A 22,900-nucleotide genomic window follows, 5' to 3' on the forward strand; every position below is an offset into this window, starting at 1 on the left:
CATGAGTTGCATATTAGAATAAAAATATATTCTGTGAGTTGGAGAACCCACTTTCTTAAAGAACGTGTAGATTGAAGTACGTACGTACGTATAACATTTATATTTGAAACATCGACTTAGTGGTTATTTATTATAATTAAAATTAATATGAAACAACCCACTTATTTTTTTGCCTACCGGTTTCGAAGCTAAAAACACTTCCCAATTAAGTCATGTTTAGTGATTAATCTTATCCTATTTTAAAATTTTAACGGTGTGTAATAAAATTAATATCATATCTAAATCTAAACATTTAAAATCATTGCACGACTGCTGCGAGATATTGCATAGATTTATATACTACTAAGAGTGTTGTCTAGATGCTCTTTGAAATATATGTATGTTTATGTAATAACATTTTATTTTAATTATGTACGTTCTTCCACTTTCCATTATGTTGTATCCCAAATCAACACAGGGCCCTTGGCCTCATAGAGCTTAGGATACGATATTATTGTATTTTTTTGGAATATGTATATATTTGTATGAATAAATAAATCAAATAAAATATGAAGGTGATTAATCAAATCTTTTTGTCACCTAATATTTTTTTTGTGAATGTAGGGGGTGAGGAATGAGGGGAGGTTAAAATTCAATTATTTGTATTTTTATTTCTGTATTTGACAGAAGTGGACGATAGAAAAAAAAGTTTTTTTGATTATTTTTGATAATTTTTTTATAATTTATCGCTTTTTTATACATGAGTAATAAATTATGATTGTGAAAAAAAACATACCCTTAACCCAACCTATGACAGGTCATAAGCCCTGTAAACGCTCGATCCATAATCTTGAAACAAAAATTCTACCCATCTCTGTAGTGATATAAATAATAAAAACATACCTTTTGTATTTTACAACGATTACTTATTGACCCATTTATTCAGTTGATAAAATTTGATGTTGTTTTATCGTTTATATATATTTTTAAATAGTTTGCAGGTAGTTATATCGTAAATAAAACAACTGAAAATGTGACATTAAATTAACGTCTCTGATTGTAGATTACTTACCTTCATTTTTATTACATTAAAATAAAACCTTGGTTTATTGATGCAATCGATTGAGAAAATCACTGGACCTAGTTTTAATTTAAATACAAACTTTTTTTAACGCATCATTAATAAATAATAATCTCTGGTGATAATCACATATCTTAAAAATAAGTTTTTAAATTATAATAGCGATTGTTTTTTAAAAATTTAAGAATAGCTTCGTTTAGAAATGATATTATTTATAAAGTAATTTATGCCCCTTTTATTCCAAAAAATAAAAGATGAGAAGAACATTTTTTTTAAGGAACTTGATAAGCTTTTATTTTAGAGGCTTGTCTGCAGGTGGAAAAGAGAGGATTTGGAAGAAATTTATGAAAAATACATCACAACATTTTTTTTGCATTTTTTTTTTCTTGTAATCGAACCTGTGACGCCAGTTTCACAGTTGACCATCAAATCAACTGCGCCACGGCACGGTTAAATTTATTAGTGCGGGATTATTTGACTAACTTATCTGGTCTGAATTTGGGGTAGAGAAATGTTTGCAGTTGCGGCGATTTAAGAAAAAAATGAAAAGCGGTCTGCGGTCAAATGACCAGCCGCCAAGATAAAAATCCTACCTTTAGATCTCAGGAAGGGTTTACAAAAGTTGGCAAATCTATTTAAATCTTCTCTTGCGGCAGGTTATCGGAGTCAAGAAAAAGAAACACATTTTCACCACTGTTAATACGCGTGCGTAACTTACGTAATTTGATACAATGTAGAACGATCGTGAAACAAATAACGAACTCGTCATAATAAATGCGGATAGCGTGAAATCAATTTACAAAAAGCCTGAGATTTTTAGAGGTGCGGTAATAACAAAAATGTTTTATGTAGTCGGCTTTCGTCTTGTTTCAATAATAAAGATTGTACCCTCCTCACCCAGTACCTTCTACCTTAACAAAGACAAATTACTACACATGACAAAAAGACTTGACTAATGTATTACCTTCGTATAGTTAGATTTAATATTAAGTAGTAATAACACTGTTAAAAATAAAATAGTATAATATGCATTATTGAAGTATATCTTGAAAAGAAAGCTTGTGAAGCTTCAAAACTGATAAGCAAAAAAAAAATGGTTAAAAACAAAGTTTTTTTTGTTTAAATTTTAAACTAATTTTTAATATAAATAGTGTTTATTAAATAAGGTATACATTGAAAACAGCCGTAGTTAGGCAGTCAATATAAAAAAAAACTATTTATGTTATGTATCTAAAATTATCTGTGTCTCATAAATATGATACCCGTTGACAATTGGAAAATAAATGAATGAATGAATTGTGAGCATTATTTATTATTACTCAAAGACTTTTAATAAGACGACGCAAAATAAAGAATAGCTCGTAAGTTTATGTCATAATGGTGGTTGCTCTTAAAGTGAAAATACTAGATGTTATCTCCTGCACCAGCTTAGTAACGGAATGAGTAGGCAATCGGTGGTCATTGAACAGTTCTCATATGGCGGATAATGTACCGATTTTCTTCGCGTAGTACCAACAATGGCAGCAATGGCCGGCGCAGCCAGAGGCATATCACTATAACGCGCCGGTGGCAGTGGCGGCTCCGCAGTACCAGCAAGCGTACCAGCCCCCTACACAATTCTACCGCTACGAGCAGAATTTCGGTCCGTCCGTGGTCCCTCAATCCCGTTTCTATCAGCCGCAGCAAGACTTCTACCAGCGAACAAACTACCAAAGAAATAATCCCAACCAGGAGAAGAAAGCCATCGTGAAGCTGGAGGGGCCGACGGTGAACGGGAACATTACCTTCACCCAGCAGCAGGAAGGAGGCCCAGTCCGAGTTCAAGGGGTCATCGTTGGACTCCCACATGGACTGTTCGGGTTCCACGTCCACGATAAAGGAGACATCACTGGAGGGTGCGGATCAGCTGGACCTCATTTTAATCCGTACAAGGTTAGATATTTATTAAAATCATATTTCTTGAATATGTTTTTTGATTGAGTGTGAATGTTATGGAAATAGAGCATAGACTCCCATAGACTCCCATATTCCCTTCTCAAAAATGTTTTTCCCCTCTGTTGCAACAAATTTAAAATAGAGCTAGAGCTAGAGCGTAGAGCTTTAAACTGGATGATTTCATGAAAAAAATGCATACAGGTAAACATGTTTTAAAAATGTTTTAATTTTAAATGCGAGAATGTGTAGTGATCAATAACGAATCGCAATTTTTTTCTTTGTCTATCTATCCTACTCAGCACAAAACCAAGGTTTGAAAGAGGTAGAACAGTCAATTCTGGAATTGTGACTAAAAGAGTGGTAGTTAAAAATGAAAAAAAATTCGATAGAATGTGGGTTTCAAAGAATCACGATAAAACGAAAACTAGAAATTTGTGCCGGATGTCACTAATTAAGTTCACGAGATTACAAAATTACTCAAAATACTTTTGTTTCCTCTCAGAGGCAGCATGGAGCACCTCAAGACGAGAACCGCCATGTTGGTGATCTTGGCAACATCGGATCAGAGGGCGGTTATGCCACCGTAGATCTGCAAGATCATCTCATCTCCCTCTCTGGACCAACCAACATCATCGGAAGGGCGCTTGTGGTTCACTCTGGCCAGGACGATCTCGGCAGAACCAATCACCCTGACTCCAAATCCACTGGAAATGCTGGAGGAAGAGCAGCCTGTGGAGTCATCGGAATCCTGTAATCCGATTACATATTTTTGTTTTAAATTGTCGAACACAAATATAATGAAAATTAATTTTAAGAATATTTATGCAATATGATAAGTTTATTTCAAATAAAATTTCATCTACATCATTTTTATAATACAAGATTGTGATACAAATTTTCATTACCCCTAAAATATACAATCAATACGGATTTTCCGCTGATGCTGATGCTGATGCCTGCCGAGAGCTTTAAATCCGCTTGCGTATTTTACTAGGTATATTTCAACGTCCTGTGTTGCTATTTCGAATGCTCTCGCGGTCGTAGAAAAAGCTTTTATCTCGCGTGTTCACATATAAAATACTCGGCATAAAAGCTTTTTCTACGGCCACGTTAGCGTTTGAAATAGCAGCCATGGACGCTTCCTCATATTAAAAACTATGGATGCTGACATGACTTGAGAAGGCACAATAGTTAGCGGCAAACAGAGACCCCGAGGCTGTTTGTTAAGAGCATACGCTCCAATCAGGGAGCTGATATCGAATTATGATTATAAAATACAATTTATACAGCCTTATTCCCACGGGTCTTAGAAACAGCAATTCAAAGATGACAAGAAAATAATAAAAGAGTGAAAACAATTACATTTTTCCTGTTGAGACTTTTTGTAGAAATGTGTGTTATTAATTTTTTTACTTTCATGTGGATACTATTTTGTTTGAAATATTATAATATTTTTGTTTAAAAGATACTTCCATCGACAAGTTACTGCAAGTGGTGGCACTTATTATGTGGAATATTTTTTCTTATACTTATACTTATAGATTTATACTGCTTTTGTTTCTTAATAATTTACTATGACCGATACAGATAAATATAATCATAGAAAACCCCTTTTGAAAGTAGTAAATATAAAATAATTTTCCAAGTTGTAAATGAGAATCAGGAGGGTAAAAAACTATGTTTTTGAAAAAATCAGTTATTCAAGAAATGAAGCTGATGCATAAAGTTACAAAATGCTAGATAGTTCGTAATGATAATTATTATATTATGCATTTTCTGGTGAAATTAAAGTCGAGGCAAAAGATATTAACCATGAAAAATATATTAGGAAAGCAATATTACAATTCAACAAAAGCCACACTGATTATCATGATAAATGACACGAGGGTGAAATGAACTTCTTTTGTTACATTTGTTCAAACGACCTTGGGAAAGCTTGAGTCAAGGGTCTTAGAACTGTTTATATGTATGCTTCACACGAAGGCTTACACGCGAGGGATGCGAAACTAACTCGCCAAAACTTTCGGAAAATTACGTTTTTAACTGTTACGTAAAAATCAGAAAAGTGTTTATTTTATCAGATTTATCGTTGTACCTGGAATCATTTCTTATGTATGTAATGTTGTGTTTCTTTGAAATAATAGAGACTACAACTTACACCGAGACAAATATCAATGCTGGTAGCGATGCTGTCCCAAAGCGTGAACGATGCTATTCCATTTTGTCTTTTCAAGATTTAGTTGATATGTGAGCCATATTCTCGTATGAAAAAATCCTGTAATGTAGATAGTTTAATAACGATCATTTTTGGGGAAATAAATTAAAGGTAATAATCATATCATTCAGATCGGGTTGTGGTCCCGAGGCTAGTGTCTCGGACTCACGGACCAAAGGTCCGTGGTTCGAACCCCACTCTATCCCAACTTGATTCCATTTTCTAATAGTGAGTTATTTACAACTCGTTGAAAATGGCCCTCAAAATTAAATACTTGGGTAAATCATAAATATTTCTTTTAAAAAATTAAAATATATATATATATATTTGGGGGCGAGGATTACGATTCTAAGAAACACTTACCAATAAATTAAAACAGATTTATTACACTTTTATTCATAAATTTTTACCAGTGACCGGGTTTCGTCGAGACCGACATCGTCATACTGGTCGGTCAGACGATGTCGGTCGTCGATGTCGGTCGTCAGACGAGTCAGTCACGGCGAAACCCGGTCACTGGTAAAAATTTATAAATAAAATTGGAATAAAACTATATACGTATTTTTATTATTATAATTAAAATGCAGTTCCACCAAGAAATGTCATTAGAAAAACTCAATCTATTAAAACAAATTTATTGATTGCTTTTTGAGTTGTGGCATAATTTGCCTGTGATTATATTTTTTCAAGAAATGTGATACAAAATTACAGTTTGCATTGAGTTTTTTTTTCTATGTAGGATGCATTCCATCAATAATTTTTGTAATGTATATACTTTTTGAATTTTTATGGGATGTATTTTATTAAATCAGTGCATAACTCGCTGATTGGTGTTTTTCGGGTAATTTGGTATTTTTATATTTAATATGTTTATTGGCGACGTCACATTTTGAACCAGACAGGGTAGATATAATATTCACAAAAGTGCAAATATAAACGTAAGTATTATCAATGTATCGTATTTTAGCCATGCCTTCTGGTATCCAGGAGTACCAAGATACAATTGAATAACTTCTATGTTAGCCATTTCTATAACAGTTTAAAGGAGACCAGAAAAATATATTCATTAATTGATACCAGACCTTTTTCCCTGCATTAAGAAACACAGAGTCTTATTGAGTAAAACTATTCTGATTGAAATTGGTATGGCCCTTAAAAGACCAAGGGTTCTTCAAACTTTGTATGAAATTATGATAGTAAAATATGAACACGCAAGTCATTGGTTTACACTGTCAAATAGTTGAAACCCTCAAAAGATTAACGTGGGTTTTTTTCAGCCCAAAATAAATACTACAATGTTCTTCCACATACTAAGGGGATATTTCAACATCTCCTTGTAAATCCCGATTAGCTTATATGTCCTGGTAAATCGCATAAAATTGATTTTCTCTGATTATTGCAAAAAAACGCAAATCTCATTTGTATTGTCGCTAACGTTAACTAGATGTGTTTTATCTGTTTAAGGCACATTTAAAAATGGCGTCGCCCGTGTTATCGTTATGACAGCTCTTAGTTTATAATCGAAATAATTATGTGAGGATCCAAGATTTTATGTTAAATAAGGTTGGTATCAACAAAATACAATTAAACTCGATTAAAAGCTTGTATACTTATATTTATAAGGAAATGCTATCTTAACACGAATTCGTAACCTAGCCGAGTTGTATTTTGAATTTTTACAGTAAAGAACCGTCAGTAATAAACCAATAACATTTATTCCCGGTAAAATTGGTTCCTTTCTTATGCATGCTGACACATTTGATTAAAATAAACTGAACTTAAGAAAAACTATGATACTTATTTTATTCAATACACAGCGCAAAAATCTATATTTCTCTGAAAACCGCACGTAAATCGGTAAAACCATTTAGGAGGAGTTTAGTGACATCACACAGATAAATTATTTATATAAAGATTAAGAAATTAAAAAGCCAAAGAGAAAATACTTAAACAGAAAAATAATGACTATTAAAACTGAAGCGAACTACGAAAGAAACATTATAGATACATTAACCTAAACTCCATAAAAAATATAAAATACTGCCATATACCTAAAACTTGTGAAAACTAACAAAGTTAAACTGAGAAATGACACAGTTGTTAGGTGTGCGTGGGAATGTGGATTTGGAAAGATACGCGATTTTTGACCACAAATGCATGGATTTTTAGTCAGGGCTTTCCGCAAATGTGTTGCCAGACAAATGTCTTGATTAACTAGACAAAATATTAATTTAGCATTATTTCAATAGTAAAATCGTTTTTTTGAAAATGTAATTTAAATCGGGTAACTATTTTTAACATATACAGTATGGTGCGAATTAATGAAATAGTGAGTATTTTTTTTTCATTTTTTACGTATCGAAACACTCATATGTCAATTTGACGACTTAAGACGCCAAGATCCATTGTCCCATCCTTTAGATTTTAGATGGACTACCAAAAGACGATGACTAGGTGGAATTTCCTTAGCTGCAATGTAAGGCATACTGGAGTTATCCATTCTGTTGACGTGGTATCTTCAATATCTTCTTCGTGCTCTGCACAGCATATTCGGTGCCACATGGTCCATCTTATCATTCACAAACTTAGGTACTCTCAGTGAGTTTTTTTTCAGCCAAAAAAAAATATCACGGGAATTTAAACAAATAAATCAATGCCTTAGTTCTCTTTTTCGACGTATACGTAGTTCTATCCATAATTATTTTTAAATGATGCGTACCTACTATTAAATGCTATTATTCTTAAGTGCTTTGATCCATATCACTCCTCTTTTTTTTTAATCACTTATATTAATTAACCCTAAAAAATGCCAAGAGTTTAATTAAAAATAACTTTTGATTTTGGCATTTTAAAAATACGTCTATCAGAGGGTTAAATTTATAATAAACTCGTTTTATTTAACACTTAAAGCTACTTTTATGGCAAAGCAATTACGAAGCAGCTTATTTTGTTAGATATTTCAAACGATAATAAAAGTATTTCTTTTTAATTTTATACTGTATAATATGAACAATTCGTTCTTTTCAAAAGTACGTTAAAAAATATGCAGAACTTATTGTTCGAGCGGAACAAGGATTTTCACTTTAACTGTCACAATTGGCTTTTGTCATAAAGGCTTTTAAATACATTATTTTGCAAGTTTATAGAAGCTATAACGCTTTAAAAACATGGGTACACTTACGTCATGTCGCCAATGTTTACTAACGTAACGTTCTCCACAATAATCGATTGACCTAGCACACTCTTAGTACGTATGAGAGTTTGTCAAGTATTGAAAATTCACGGTTGTCAATAAAATTGTTAACCATGCTGAAAAAAAATTAATATGCATCAACTCTTTAAAAATATGCTAAAATCTTTAATTACGTCGCAAAATTATTCACGGCGACCCGTCGTAATAGATCTTCACAGGAGCTTACGTAGCACTAACCCCCACCACTAAAAATAAATGCTTAAAACTCCTTCTGGAAACGGTACTGTAACTTCATGTCGTATTGAGCAAAATACAACATTTTGAAATACGGGTATTTAAAAGCAAATAAATGAGTTTTTTTTTTAATTAATTTATTTAGATCATACACAATCTTATACAATATTTACATCGATATTTATTGTAACATTATACTATTTTATTTATACTATTGTACACTGACTTTCATACTTTATAATATTCATACTGTTTATTTATATACATGTACACCTAATATTTAAACAGGTCTTTTATATGTACACTTATATATATTCACTACATCTAAATAAAAAAGGATAAACAAAAAATAGAAGTGCACGTATAAAAAATAATTAATCCGCAAAATAGAAAAAAAAACTTTATTTATTTATATACCTATGCCAAAAAGATAGGATAAGGGAGAATTTCAGAAAAGTAGTGATTTTTTTCTCTTCTAACATGGGAACAGTAGCTTTATTTAACCTTTTATAATACCTATACATTATACATAATAGATACTCAACATGCAAAGCTCTATTTATTCATAGATTAAGTAACAATTATTAGTGGAGGTGTATTTCAATTATTCTAATAATTACCAGATTTTATAGTGACTGTCACTATAAAATCTGGTCACTGTTGAAAATTATAATTAAAAGCGGAATCCGAAAAACTTTTTTTATTAAAATTGTAAACCATTTAAACAATAAAAATTCGTCTCGTTAACCGACGTATTTAAAAATCCTTAAATTTGATTAAAGTACTAGTTAATATCTTTTCATAAAAAAGCTCTTACACTAAAATGTAGATCATTTCTTTAATTCTCAAAATTAAAAAAATAATGTATTACATGAATAAATGAATGAATGTAAATCGGACGACAACAAAAGTGCAAGCTTTTCGTTTTCATATTAGATACTATCCATTGTAAGTCTTTGAATTTGAATGATGCATTGGGTTGGAATAAAGATTATGTTTGTAGAAATACTTAAACTTTGATGTAAATGTTTTTAGTGCTTGTGATTTTTTATAATTTAGACATTTTACCATCGAAAGTTATGTCATAATTTAAAGTGTTTCCCACGATTAAAAATGTCATTAGGCTGTTCACCTCGAATAATTAATAGATACACTTACTTACTTTGAGTGAAGTGAAAGGTATCGGAAGGAAGCGGATAATAACATATTATATATTATAATATGCAAAAAGTTAATAGGTAATCGTGTAGATCTTCAGTTTTCTTTTTAGAGAAAAATATTAAGATTTTACTGATATTTTAAAAGATGCGGAGAATTTTTGGAGAAGGAAATGTACATAACCACAAATGTGTAGAAGTCTTGATATTTACTGGGCCAGTTTTTGTCGTTGGCCGGTTCACCATTTCGTTCATGTTTGTACCAACATTCACAGTGTATATATAATATATATATTGGTCACTAAAACCACAGCGCAGAACGCCATTTTGAAAATCGAGATAAATCTATTTTTTTACATATTTATTTATTTGGTTTACAAACAATAAAAAATAATACATAATACACACAAATATTGAAACAAAAAAAATACACTGCTTGTTTTTCATCAATTACATGTAAACACTAATTAAATACATCTTTATATAGATATATATAAATATATAATTCCTCTGTACGTGTGATGTCACCGTACTCCTCCTGAACGGCTTAACCGATTTACGTGCCGTTTTCAGAGAAATATAGATCTTTGCGCTGTGCATTAAAATCTTTAATCGAATATGTAAAAAATAAGTTAATAGCATAAATGTTTTATTCATCGATCTACCAGGGTTGCATTCAAGGAGAATGCATTTGCAAAAAAATGGAAAGATGTAGTTTTTTTTGTGTAAAAAAAAATTGTTTTTGAATGTTTACAAACAGCATTTGTTTTTTGTGGATCTCAATCAGATACGTTCCTCAAATTGCTTATAATTTCTATCCATTTATTTATTTTTATTGGATTTTTGGTAATATTAAAATAATATTAAATTCAATACATTTTTAAAAATCGTATTCCTACATAAGTACACAGAGACGACCGGAGTTTGACGTTTGCAAAAAGAATGCCATATTTGAAAAATATTTATTTTATGTTTTGGAATTCAACCATAAACAAGTACCTAGGTACCTACTTAAATTCAATATTTAAATATTATCAATTTTTAGTTTTGGAATTTAATCACAAACAAGTACTTAGGTACCTACTTATCAATGAAGTCTTATTCCCAGCTAATAGCAGGCAAGCCTACGTTCGGGCAGGACAACGTCTGACGGGTCCGCTAGTATTTAAATAAAATGGGCAAAATAAATGATTAAATTGAAAATATATTATTGTATTTTTTTTTCTAATTGTACGAATTAATAATAAAATTAACATGAATAATACGTATTTAAATAAAATTAACAATACAAATTATCCAAAAAAATAATTTACACAAATAAAATATTGATACATTTATATTTTTATTTATTGTTCTATCCTGATATGAAGATCAGTGCGAAAATACTTTCATCAAGTTATACAACATTTAGCTTATGAAGACGTTAGGCGTTATGTGTTAGGTAACATATATAATCCATATCAAGTGATAGTCATATTTCAACATCCGGTCTCTGATGCTTGATTTTTTTGCAGACAGGAAACAGCCAAATTTGTGTGGTTTTTGCTCGTTGTTTTTGTTACGTAACATATTTTCATTTCATCGTTATTTATTTTCCGTTTATTGACAAGCCTTATTTAACGGAACAAAATGAGTGACGCGTTAGGAATGTGGAAAACGAAAAAAAAGAACACATCTGTCAAAAAAACAGTAATTTAAACATTGTTTCTTAAGGGGTATTTTTCTTTGAGATGGTACTTTTGAAATAAGACCATAATTACTTTCATTCGTCATATTGCAAGACATATGGCGCTCGACGCGGAGGTTTTTAGCACTATTAATTTCTAGAACAATTCGGCCAGTTGACATTTCAATTGAATATCGAATATCGACTGAATTCATAGTGCTATTTTTTATTTATTTTTTAACGAGTTATGTATTAAAGTAATGGATAATATATCTATATAATATAATATATCACGAAACTACATCGTTTCTTTTGATTTTATGGATGAAAGTTGTTGTATCACACAGAACCACAGAAAAATATCAATTTATAGTATATTACTTGCATAATATTATGTACCTTCTATGTAGGTACAAATATATGATATTTTTTTATAGCTTACCTGTAAATAAAATCACCATTCCACAAAACATATAGGCTTGAAAAAAACGCATTTTTTTTCATCTCACCGGAGATCAAATAATACACCACAAGAGCCACAAAAAAAAAAACATTTTTTTCTGTACTTAACGAAATTCGCATGTTGGTTAAGGGTGAATTGAAAAAACGAAAAATGGCGTAGTTCTTACTAAAACATAAAAATCTAACTGAATCACATTTCGAGTAACTTTTAATGAAAATAATAACTTTGGGAAAAATTAATTTAATAACGTTTGTTATTTTTATTTTCAGGGCGGAGAACTCGGCGACATCTTTGACTGTTCCTTCCATAGTTTTGATGGCATCTCTTATTCTCACAAAACATATATTCTAGAAAGCATATTTTCAATTTTAAAATATTTTTAGTGGTTTATGTCATAAAAACAAAGAAAAAGAAGACACTAGTGGTAATTGGCACACCTTTTTATCGAAAGCACATAAACATGTTATATCAGTATCGAATTCAAATGAATTATCTTGAAAATAGAAAAAATATTTAAATCCAATTATATTATTATTTATCCTAGTTATTAAACATATTAGTAATAACATGTAGGTAATGTTTTTTTTTAATAAAGGTGTAATATGTATTTTTTACATTTTTAATTCGAAAGCACTGAAAGATATCCCAGTTACGGTTTTGGGTATTTCTCGTAGATATGCATAATGTGTATGGCATGACACCCGTCAATTGCTGCATAGGGAACTGAAACTACCAATCAAATTGTATTTCACTGAAACCATTTTGCCGAGAATCGAACCCGCACCCATGACGAGACAGACAAGTCTTCAATCTCCACTCCATTGAATATTATAGTGAAATAATTCAGTCAGATGAATCTCTTCGCAACAATAAAGGTTTCAGCTCTTTAACTTCACTAAAATCAACAAATAGAAGAATTGAAGAAATATGGATGTTCATACATAGGCAAAATGGTGAATGTTACACAGTGTGTAAAGTGGCCACATAAACCAGCCAATGACAGGTCATAAGCCCTGTAAATGCCTAGACTTCCATATTTCCTTATTTAAGGTATTCTCCATCCCTGTTGTAATTTGTTTATCTTCATGACTCCCGAGGGGGTGAAATCCAGTCTTTTGTCTACGAACATTTAAACAAACTCAAATATTGTAATTTATATATATATATATATATATATATATATATATATACATTTGGACCCCTGTATTTAGTAAACTTTACTTGTCATGTACAAGGCTAAGGTACTCGGAAAAAATCTTTTTTTTTGTCTTGAAAATGGGATGTTTGATCACTGATTTTGGTTTATTGCCTTTATGAGTCTAATCACCATTGTTGCAAAGTCCAAGAACAGTGGCGCGTGATAACTGCTTTTGACGACAGTGTGGATGGATATTCCATCTTTTCTGCATTCTTCTTCAAGATTACGGCATTGTAAACTGACAAATCGGCACTGAAATAACAGGTGTTCGATACTCTGTGAAGAAATATCATCGTATGGACAATAGTCATCATACCAATTTAAACCCATATATGTAAATTCTCATAGCTCCGTGTCCGGTAAAAATTTGGGTCGTTTAGAAAGTACTTTGGTGATGACGGATGTTTGCTGCATCAGCCAGCTTTGGAAAAAAACATTTTAGTGATTTTACCTGTAGAAGAAGCGCGGTAATGATCCTCCCAACGCTGCTGCGTATTTTGTTTTATAGAGCGTTTAGCAAAGCTAAGAGGAAATTCTGAGAAGAAAGGTGCCGTTCTTTTACAAGTTGCGGCTCTTGCTCGTTCATCTGCTCTCTCATTTCATACGATACCAGCATGTCCTCTTATCCAGCATATTTGAATTATCATCCCTCTGATTTTAAGATGCTTAATTTTACTTTGAATATCTACAATTAATGGATTTACCGACCGAGTATCAGTTATAGCTTGAACGCTCTTCGGCATCAAGTCAAAAACTCTCGTCCTAGGTTTTAATGATATTTTAGGCGAATGCTTAAAAACTTTTATTGATTGTATAAATATCTATTTGAAAACAATTGAAAATGTTTGATAATTCAAACATTAAACTTTCTTTCATGCAAAATAAGAAAAATGTTCTTACATAGATTCACGCCCAGCCTCCGAGCGGGCTGGGTGTGAAATATAGTTCCTCTCTGCAACTTTAGTTTAAAATTTAAAAATATGTGTTTAATTGTTATAAACATTGAGTTAAGTCGCTGAGGTGTGGACATGCTATAAACAAAGAGTGAAAAGAAAGATAATTAATTTAAAGCATTGTTACACGTTATTATATTCAACGCTTTGTTCTAACAAAAATATATTTAAACACCACAAACTCTCGTGATTTTATAACTGTGGTTTTGTTAAAACTGTTTTAAAATGTGTTTATTTGTGAAGATCAAGTGCCGAGATTTAACAATTTATTATAAAACAAGTTATGTATAATATAGTGCTACCTATCTACGTTCATTTCAAAATACAAAGGACACTTTTTTTCCTGTATCACGTAAAATTACTCAAATATCAAAAGTAATCCACAAGTTTATCTGAAATATTAATCAAAGTAAAATTATAATAATAAGACATTTTAAAGGGGAAACATGCGTCTAATAATAACAAACAAAATTGACAAGAAGCGGATAGATCCGTTGGTACCTACACTACGCACACAGATGCGCATCTACTATCATCTCCCAGGGAACAGCCAAATGTGAACCAAATGTTTTTACAGTTTTTTACTAGGAAAAGGACAATAGATCCTGTAAACTGCATCCCAAAATAAAACCGGGACCCCTTTGAGTTTGAGTATCGTCCATCATCCTGTTAACCTTAATAATAAGTTCAGGGTTCAAAGTTTGTTCAGTTTTTTATATTTTACTTTTGTTCTGTTACATGTTCACTTAGTTGCCATACTTACTAGTTCTTTGCTCGACGTATTATTATTGTGTCATTTTTATTGTTAACTTTTAAAAATCATTCTTTTATGTTATGTTGTTGAAATTCCACTCGTCGATGCGTTTTGTAGCTGCAAGAGGTTTTGTGATGTTAGCTATTATATTATATTTATCATGTAAATGTTATCAAACATCTAAATTTAGTAAATAGGGTCTGGAATTTTAACCGTCCATGCTCTCAGTAGCTCCAAGACTTGTTGCTAGCTAACTTCTATTTTTATAAATTTGATTTTTCTTTCGTTTTTTTAAAATATCACTTAAACTCTAAACTTTATTGTCAAATAAAATAAAATAAAAATAAAATGTAAATAGCGGCTAGATTTCTTGCTGGCCATGCGCTCTGTAGCTGCAAGACGTGCTGTTATCTAGCTCCCATATATCATAATTGTAATATATCATAATTGGAGACTAGGAACTAGAATCCTAACCGTCCATGCGCTCTGTATCTGCAAGACGTGCTGTGATATTTATTTATTGTACAGCGCCCTTTAGGTGATTTTCCAAACACAAACAACTTATAGACGCCCAATGGATTAAAACGCAAATGAATTGAAGCTTGTTTACTTTTCTGTACTTCGACTTTCTTTTTGACTATAATTTACTAATTTCGGCTATCACTATTTCCGATCAGAACAGTAATCATGGTTTATGTTGCTAATATACCGTGTTCAAGGTTGTACTTAACTTTATTAGAGTTGTAACGATCATTCGGCAAAAGTTCGGATTTTTTCGGCACGATTTCCAAGGTTCGGCAAAACATTTAGTCGTAAGTCGTAACCTAACTAACTACAGATTATTTTATCGTTTCAGTGTTAGTAATTTTAATTCATAAACGTAGTTTGGGTTACATAAAATATTACGATAAAATGGTATTTATTAATAACGGCGGCCTCCGTGGTGTAGCGGTCAAGACGCTTGTCTCACACATGGAAGGTTCCAGGTTCGATTCCCGGTGAGAACACAAAAATCAAATGTGGTTTTCTTAAGCCTGGGTGTGTGATGTAATTCATCATTGTAATTGGGCCTCCTGGCCTGTTGTGGTTCAAAAAAATTCTTAAGTAAATATATATCACTCTTAAATAAAAAATATTTTTTTATTACTATTGTTTGATGTTTAATAAAATTGTAATTTAATTACCGAATAACACGTATTTATTAAAAAAGATGTTCATTCACTATCCTATTGCAGAATAAAATACTTAAATGAAATTATTGTCACAATTTTATTTGTATCCTTTCCTTTGTCGTTAAGTCTTCTTATCTTATCTTTATACATCTTACCTTTATGAACATATAAATATACACATCTAATTACAATATTATTTTACTTATAGCACATAAAATAAAACATATTTTGTTCCGATAAAAATTATTAGATATTTAAATTTTTTTCAATAGAAAGGGAAAACAGTGGCCACTTAAACCAGCCAACGACAGGTCATAAGCCCTGTAAATGCCTAGACTTTCATATTCCCTTCTCAAAAAGGTTTTCCCTCTATGTTGAAATAAATTTAAATATGAATAACTCCCTCGGGAGGAAATCCAGCCAATCTGCGAGCATTTGGACATACTCAAACCTCAAACATTGTTATATAATAATAGTTCATCATCGGACGCACTGACATAAAAAAATTCAAATAAGAGAATCATAATGTTGTATGCATAAAAATAATGAACATAATATAATATACACAGAATGAGACTACTTTTAATTCTATGATAATATGTTATATTTAATTTGTATTTGATGCTTTAAAAATAAAAAAAAATGTAGAAAAAAATAGTTCAAATCAAATTGTATATATTTAGTTCACCTTGGCATATAAATATATTTATTTTTTTAAGTGTATTTAAGGATTACTTAGTTAATGATACACTTAGGGCCGGTTTTATAAACATCAAATCAAACTTCCGTAAGTGTAACGAACCGTTGGTCGTTCGTTACGATAACCGACGGTTTTGTGTTCTATAAACCATTTTTGGTAACGGACGGTCGCCGATAAGCATTTTCATAGAAATTGAATTTTTTTGACAATTGTTTATGGAAAAACTTTTTATCTAAGCTCTTTCTGTCAAATGCGAACGGTGCGCATTCGCATTGAATGAAAAAATACATCAAATGCAAATAGTACCCTCAACAGTTTGCAAGTGTACCCTCAGTTGCCATTTTAGTTTCATGTTTTTATAAGCATTGTTTAACAAACGTAAATTAAATAAAAATTGACATTATAGAGCTTTGCCTAAAAATGTTTGTTGTTAATTAGTTGTTATTAAAAATTACTCTACAAAAAAAAACCGAATCACGTATACCCTTCTACGTGGGCACAATACATTTATCTATGAATTTTTACGACGAAATAAATATTAATATGACTGAACGAGTAGTCAAAAATTTGCTAGTAACAGGGTAAGTTGAGGGTACTAGGTAGGCCAGCAAGAGGACCATCTCCGCCAAGACGGATTAACCAAATAAAGGAATTAAAGAGTCCTTATTGAACACTACATTCAACTAAGCCCAGGACTGGAAGGATCAGGACGAGTCGTACCATACACCTAGTGCCTGATATCCCTGAAGACTACGACGTTCAGCATTGAGCAAAATGATGAAGGAGAAATCTAGGTGGAAAAGAACAAATAAATTATATCTAGTTTTTGACACGTCTTTGAAATAATGTTACACTATTTTTAATTACCCGAAAACTCGTACGGTTTATTTTAAAATTTAATATTAATCACCTTACAGTCTTTACTAATAAAATATAATACGTGCCACTGTACCAGGTTAAAAGAAATACCATTAAACTTTTTTCGAACTTTATCGATTTTACATCAAAGAAAATAAAACTGCCATGAAAAGACTCGTTACACGTTCTTTTAGTGTGTAGAACCTTAATTTATTCGCTTATAAAAGCGATATTTTTAAATAATTTATAAATTAATTAAATTATTTATAAAAATAGAAAGAAAAATCAATATAAAGAGCGGCAAAATATCGTCATCATCCTGTATTTTCATTGTGCCATTATTAATTCCCCAATGCTGAGGTAGCAAGCGATTTCCGATCGAAATAAAATTATCGAGAAAAATAATTTAGCTTCAATAAACTTCAGGTTGAAATACCTACATTAAATTTAATATAAAAAAATCCACGAATCCTTGGTTTTGCAATTGGCCGCTTTTCTAGGAATGGGTTCCAGTATAAAAGCAGAATATTCACTATCGTTAGTATTCAATACAATATTTTGAGTTTGTCCAAATTTTTGTAGACAAGGACTGGATTCAACTCCCTGGGGAGCTGTTTATATTAACATATTACAACAGAAATAAATAACATTTGAGAGAAGGTAATATAGAAGTCTAGGCATTTACAGGGCTTATGACCTGTCAATGGCTGGTTTAAGTGGCCACTTTACACACTGTGTTACATTCACCATTCTGCCTATATTTGAACATCTATATTCCTTCAATTCTTCCATCTGTTGATGTTTGTGAAGTTAAAGAGCTGAAACCTTTATTTATGCTGGTGAGATTCTTCTAATTGAATTATTTCACCTACATACAAGGCAACGCCTGAAAATGTTATTTTTTTAATTTCTATACTTCTTCATGGAACAGGTAATTTATCAACAATATTTTGAGTTTGTCCAAATTTTGTAGACAAGGACTGGATTCAACTCCCTGGGGAGCTGTTTATATTGACATATTACAACAGAGTGTGTAAAGTGGCCACTTAAAACAGCCATTGACAGGTCATAAGCCTTGTAGATGCCTAGACTTCTATATTACCTTATCTTAAATGTTCTTCATCTCTGTTGTAATATGTCAATATTTTAAAGATATTGTATTCTAATTTTTGCCATGACCGTCTCACTATCTACTATTTGTGCAATATTTTGAATTAAAAAAAATATTTTTTTTTTTAATTTACCGTTCATCAACTTTTCGTTCCCATAAAATGCTATATAAACAGTTTGTATGTGGTTATATAAATATTTATGTTCTAACATTTATGCCATTAATTATTGTTTTTTATTTATAACTCAAATTTACTTTATTATTAAGCATGAATACGAGATATTTTTTTAAAAAACCGCTAGGTTTTTATTTTAGAGGGCTGTCAGCAGGTGAGAAAGACGGGATTAAATGGAAGGAAGTTATGGTAAAAAATACACTACAACATCCAGAGCAATTATTGAGGTTATTTTTTTTGAGACTGGCAGGTTGAGAGACTGTTGACTGAGACTGTTGACCGTCCAACTAACTGTGCCCAGGCGCCTGACCAACCATTATTTTGAATGTACTACAAAATAATGATTTGTTAGTAAAAATTAAATAATCCCAGATGTAGAACCCAATAAATACCTTTGGCAAGCTCTCATTATCTGGATATTTCCGAAGTATTCACATTTCTTAAAGAAGAAACTTTTTGATGCTTGTATTCTCCTTGTACTGACATATGGCTGTGAAACTTTTGTGTTCACGAAGAAAAATTTACACAAATTATTAAACAGAGAGCCATGGTAAGGAGAATGCTGGGTATTTCGTTGAGACACAGAAAAACCAATACAACGGTCACCGATGTGGTCTACTGGGCTGCCAACCAGAAATGGATATGGGCTGGTCATATAGCCAAAACCACAGACTCTAGATGGATCAAAAAAGTCCTGGAATGGCGACCCAGAGCGGGTAGGAGAAATGTCGGCAGGTCTCAGACAAGGTGGTTTGATGACATAATACGAGTTGCAGGAAATGGATGGATACAGTTGGCTCAAGATAGGGAGATATGGAGACTAAATGGGGAGGCCTATGTTCACCATTGCACAAGAGGCGGCTGATGATGATGATGCGAATGATGTTTCAGAAAATGTTTTATAATATTTTTATAAAACAAAACGATAAAATTTAAAAAAAAACTGTGTTCAAATATCAAACACCTGCACAGGTGTTATGTATACTAGCGAATGATATTTATGCAAATAATAATGTAATTCGTTTTTAAAACTCTTTTCACAAGCGATGGTGGTGTAATGGTTAGCATAGTTGCCTTCCAAGCAGTTGATCCGGGTTCGATTCCCGGCCGTCGCACTTTCCTTTTGATATTTCGTGAAAAGAAAATACGTCTTAAACATTTTAAGTGCTTGTCTATTATGCACGATTTATCAGGGCCATACCGCATAACTTCAGATGATCATTTTTTATGATGTACGTTTAAAAATATCCCAATTAACTTTTTGGAATATTGCATTTTAAAAAATCGTGTTACAGAAATTAGATTGAAAACGTATTTAGCAATTCGCACAGGACGCGCACTACGGAAGCGGCTGAGTGGGGGTTTATGTAAGAAATGCTAGTCCGAGAAATCAAGGATTGTCTCCATTTACAAATTGTTTGTTTTCATTTATTAAAATATTAGTTTAAGAAAAAAAAAAATTAGGATTCGAAATTTTTTTACCATAAAGAACGTTCCTCTGAAGTTTCTGTAGATATGTAGTGAAGGTTTGTAGATGCCTAAATAGCCTAGGAGGTTGTACAAAATTGTAGTTAAAATATTAGTTCACTACTTTTTATTTTTTTTTTAACAATCATTGGAACACCAGAGCAGTAGATTTTTTACACTATATAAACGTTTTTACCCATAAGTTCTTATGTAGGAATAAAGATATGTAAGTTATAATAATTAAATGTTGTATTTTTTTGCTGCATCCTCTTCTTGTTTTCATTTGAAAAAACACGGACACAACAGCACAATACCCAATATCCAATAATTCATAGCATCTTCACCGTACATTGAGCAAATATCGCGAGCAGCTTTATCCCCGTTTGAAGGAGGTTGATCATCAGTCTGGTAAATATTAGGTATACAGAGTAAGGATAATTTTTATAAAACCAAATATTATCTTAAGTGTCCTACACACATTTTAAAATTGGTCTAAAGAGATACATTACATAATATTACAATGAAACAGGGTGGGACAAATTATTGAAAACATGTGTTGGCTGTGTACTGTAAGGGAGAATTATATTCTATGAAAATATTTATTTATTTTTTGCAATGTACATCGATCAATGACAATGCTCATCAGAGGGTGAAAGCGCTAATTGGTCAAATAAATAAGTGGAAGTGTACCTAGTATTTTCAATTGGTAACTTATACTATGTCCGAAAAGGACAACTCGGCAAACCTACCAATACTGTGGCAACAATACTTCGACATCATATGGTAAAAATGCAGTCATCAATAGAATTCTCTCTCTAGGCAATGAGTACTAGGACGTTGGTGACTCATTTCACATGAAATTTAGTACAAATAGAACGGCTCTTCTTCTTTATTTCATTGGTAATACTCGTAGCTCTAGGTAACTATTTGTTACTAATGTTAAGAATTGTTTTAAACTTCTTTATTGGTGTTTTTTTTCTTTTTCCGTTTCTTTTCTTGAATTAATTTATAAGTACAAAATATTACTATTCATCATTTTTAAAAATCATTATATATTTTTATGCATAAATATATACTATTTACCTAAGTATTAGTATTAAATAATAATACATTTATTTTTTTAATGTTATTCAAAATTGTTTTATTAGTTTTTTTAACTGGTTCTAAGTATTTCTAATACCAAATTATATTTTTTTTATCGAATATTCAATAACTGGTAATATTTTATTCTTTCATACAGTTTATCTTTTTTAGACTTTCTTAATTTGTTAATTGATAATATTGTTTAAATGCTCTGTATTACTTATGCTTACATGTATGGTTATTTAATTTGTATTTGTAACTAATATGTAAAAGGCACTAAGTGCCGTTTATTTCAATAAAATAAAAAATAAAAAAAATAAAAAAATATTTAAATCTTTAAATATTTTTTCTTCTTCTAGTGCCTTGCTGGGTCCCCTCGACGTTGACGATCACTACAGCGTAAGCATATGTATCTGTCCTGCGCTAATTTTACATTTCGCAGCCGGGACGACTGCTTATTGATGTACTCGCCGTAGTGATTCCTGGGAAAAGATGACCAAAGTGGTTTCCCGTTGCCTTCTCTGGTGGATTTTCTGTCGAAGTTATCTTCCCTTGGCTGGTTGGTTTTGTTTTTGGGGCGCCAAAAACTCGCTTTTCATCCTCTCGAGGGCACAACACCCAACCCAATTATAAGAATGGAGAAGTTTTGTTTATTTTTTCTTTTATAATAATAATAACATTATTTTGATTAAAATACATACAGCAACAACAACAAACCATCACGCCGTTTCCCCGCAGGGATAGGCAGAGATGATAGAACGCCATATCACTCTGTCTTTGCATACAGACCTCGCTTTCTCTACATTCATACATCTTCTCATGCCCGCACGTTGATTATTCTCACTCTTGACATGTCCATCTTCAAGTATTTGATGGACTTGATCGTGCCATGTCTTTCTCTCTCCTCTTCGTTTTCTGCATCCATCAGCATTCGCATCGTAGATCGTTTTAGCCGTTCTTTCGATGCCCATTCGCTCTACATGTCCAAACCAACGCAGCACCCCTTTCTTGATTATGTCGATAATGCAAGTCTCAGCCTTACATAGTTCACGGATTTCGACATTAATTTGTGCACCTATCATACATCGTTATACCATACCATTTACGTTTTACCATAACACAATTAATTTCTATTTTCAAATATGGCCTCCACTATTGATCTCATTGGCTTGATGTTATTAGATCTGTTTGAGCTGCTTAGTAATTATTTACCAAGGTGAATTTCAAATGTTTGATCAGTTTTTCTCGGTACCGTTAAGTTTGAAAGTTCCTACAACAGGCGATGGTGGTGTAATGGTTAGCATAGTTGCCTTCCAAGCAGTTGATCCGGGTTCGATTCCCGGCCGTCGCACTCTATTTTTTGGCGAAAATCCATACCAAATCTGACGTACATTTATTAACATAAATATTTTTTTTAACGCGTTTATTAATTTTTATAACTAAAGCATAATAATATCTCATCGATCGACGCCGACGTGAAGTTGTCTTTTTTGACCCGTATCGGGG

General features: G+C 31.8%; 1 protein-coding gene and 2 non-coding genes across 10 annotated transcripts in view; all 3 read left to right on the forward strand.

The window, feature by feature from the left end:
- Positions 1-16,191, forward strand: part of LOC148279833 (superoxide dismutase [Cu-Zn]-like) — a 50,820-nt gene extending 34,629 nt beyond the window's left edge. For 2 of the 8 annotated variants that reach the window (XM_088229324.1, XM_088229323.1), the window contains exons 3-5: positions 2,792-2,992; positions 3,498-3,745; positions 12,193-16,191. In XM_088229324.1, the coding sequence (XP_088085450.1) occupies positions 2,792-2,992; positions 3,498-3,745; positions 12,193-12,274 (531 nt within the window). In that variant the 3' untranslated portion in view covers positions 12,275-16,191. Of the gene's footprint in view, positions 1-2,569; positions 2,993-3,497; positions 3,877-12,192 lie in introns of those variants that run through there. The other 6 variants (XM_088229320.1, XM_088229319.1, XM_088229326.1 and 3 more) reach the window with 4 other exon arrangements.
- Positions 16,192-19,887: 3,696 nt separating this feature from the next.
- TRNAG-UCC (transfer RNA glycine (anticodon UCC)) lies at positions 19,888-19,959 on the forward strand. The gene has a single exon. It is a non-coding gene; the product is annotated as a tRNA-Gly (tRNA).
- Positions 19,960-22,673: 2,714 nt separating this feature from the next.
- Positions 22,674-22,745, forward strand: TRNAG-UCC (transfer RNA glycine (anticodon UCC)). The gene has a single exon. It is a non-coding gene; the product is annotated as a tRNA-Gly (tRNA).
- Positions 22,746-22,900: the final 155 nt, after the last annotated feature.

The sequence above is a fragment of the Micrasema longulum genome, unplaced genomic scaffold (genome assembly GCF_059751315.1).
Source record: "Micrasema longulum isolate JH-2025_06_02 unplaced genomic scaffold, ASM5975131v1 h1tg000663l, whole genome shotgun sequence".
Taxonomy (NCBI): Eukaryota; Metazoa; Arthropoda; class Insecta; order Trichoptera; family Brachycentridae; genus Micrasema; species Micrasema longulum.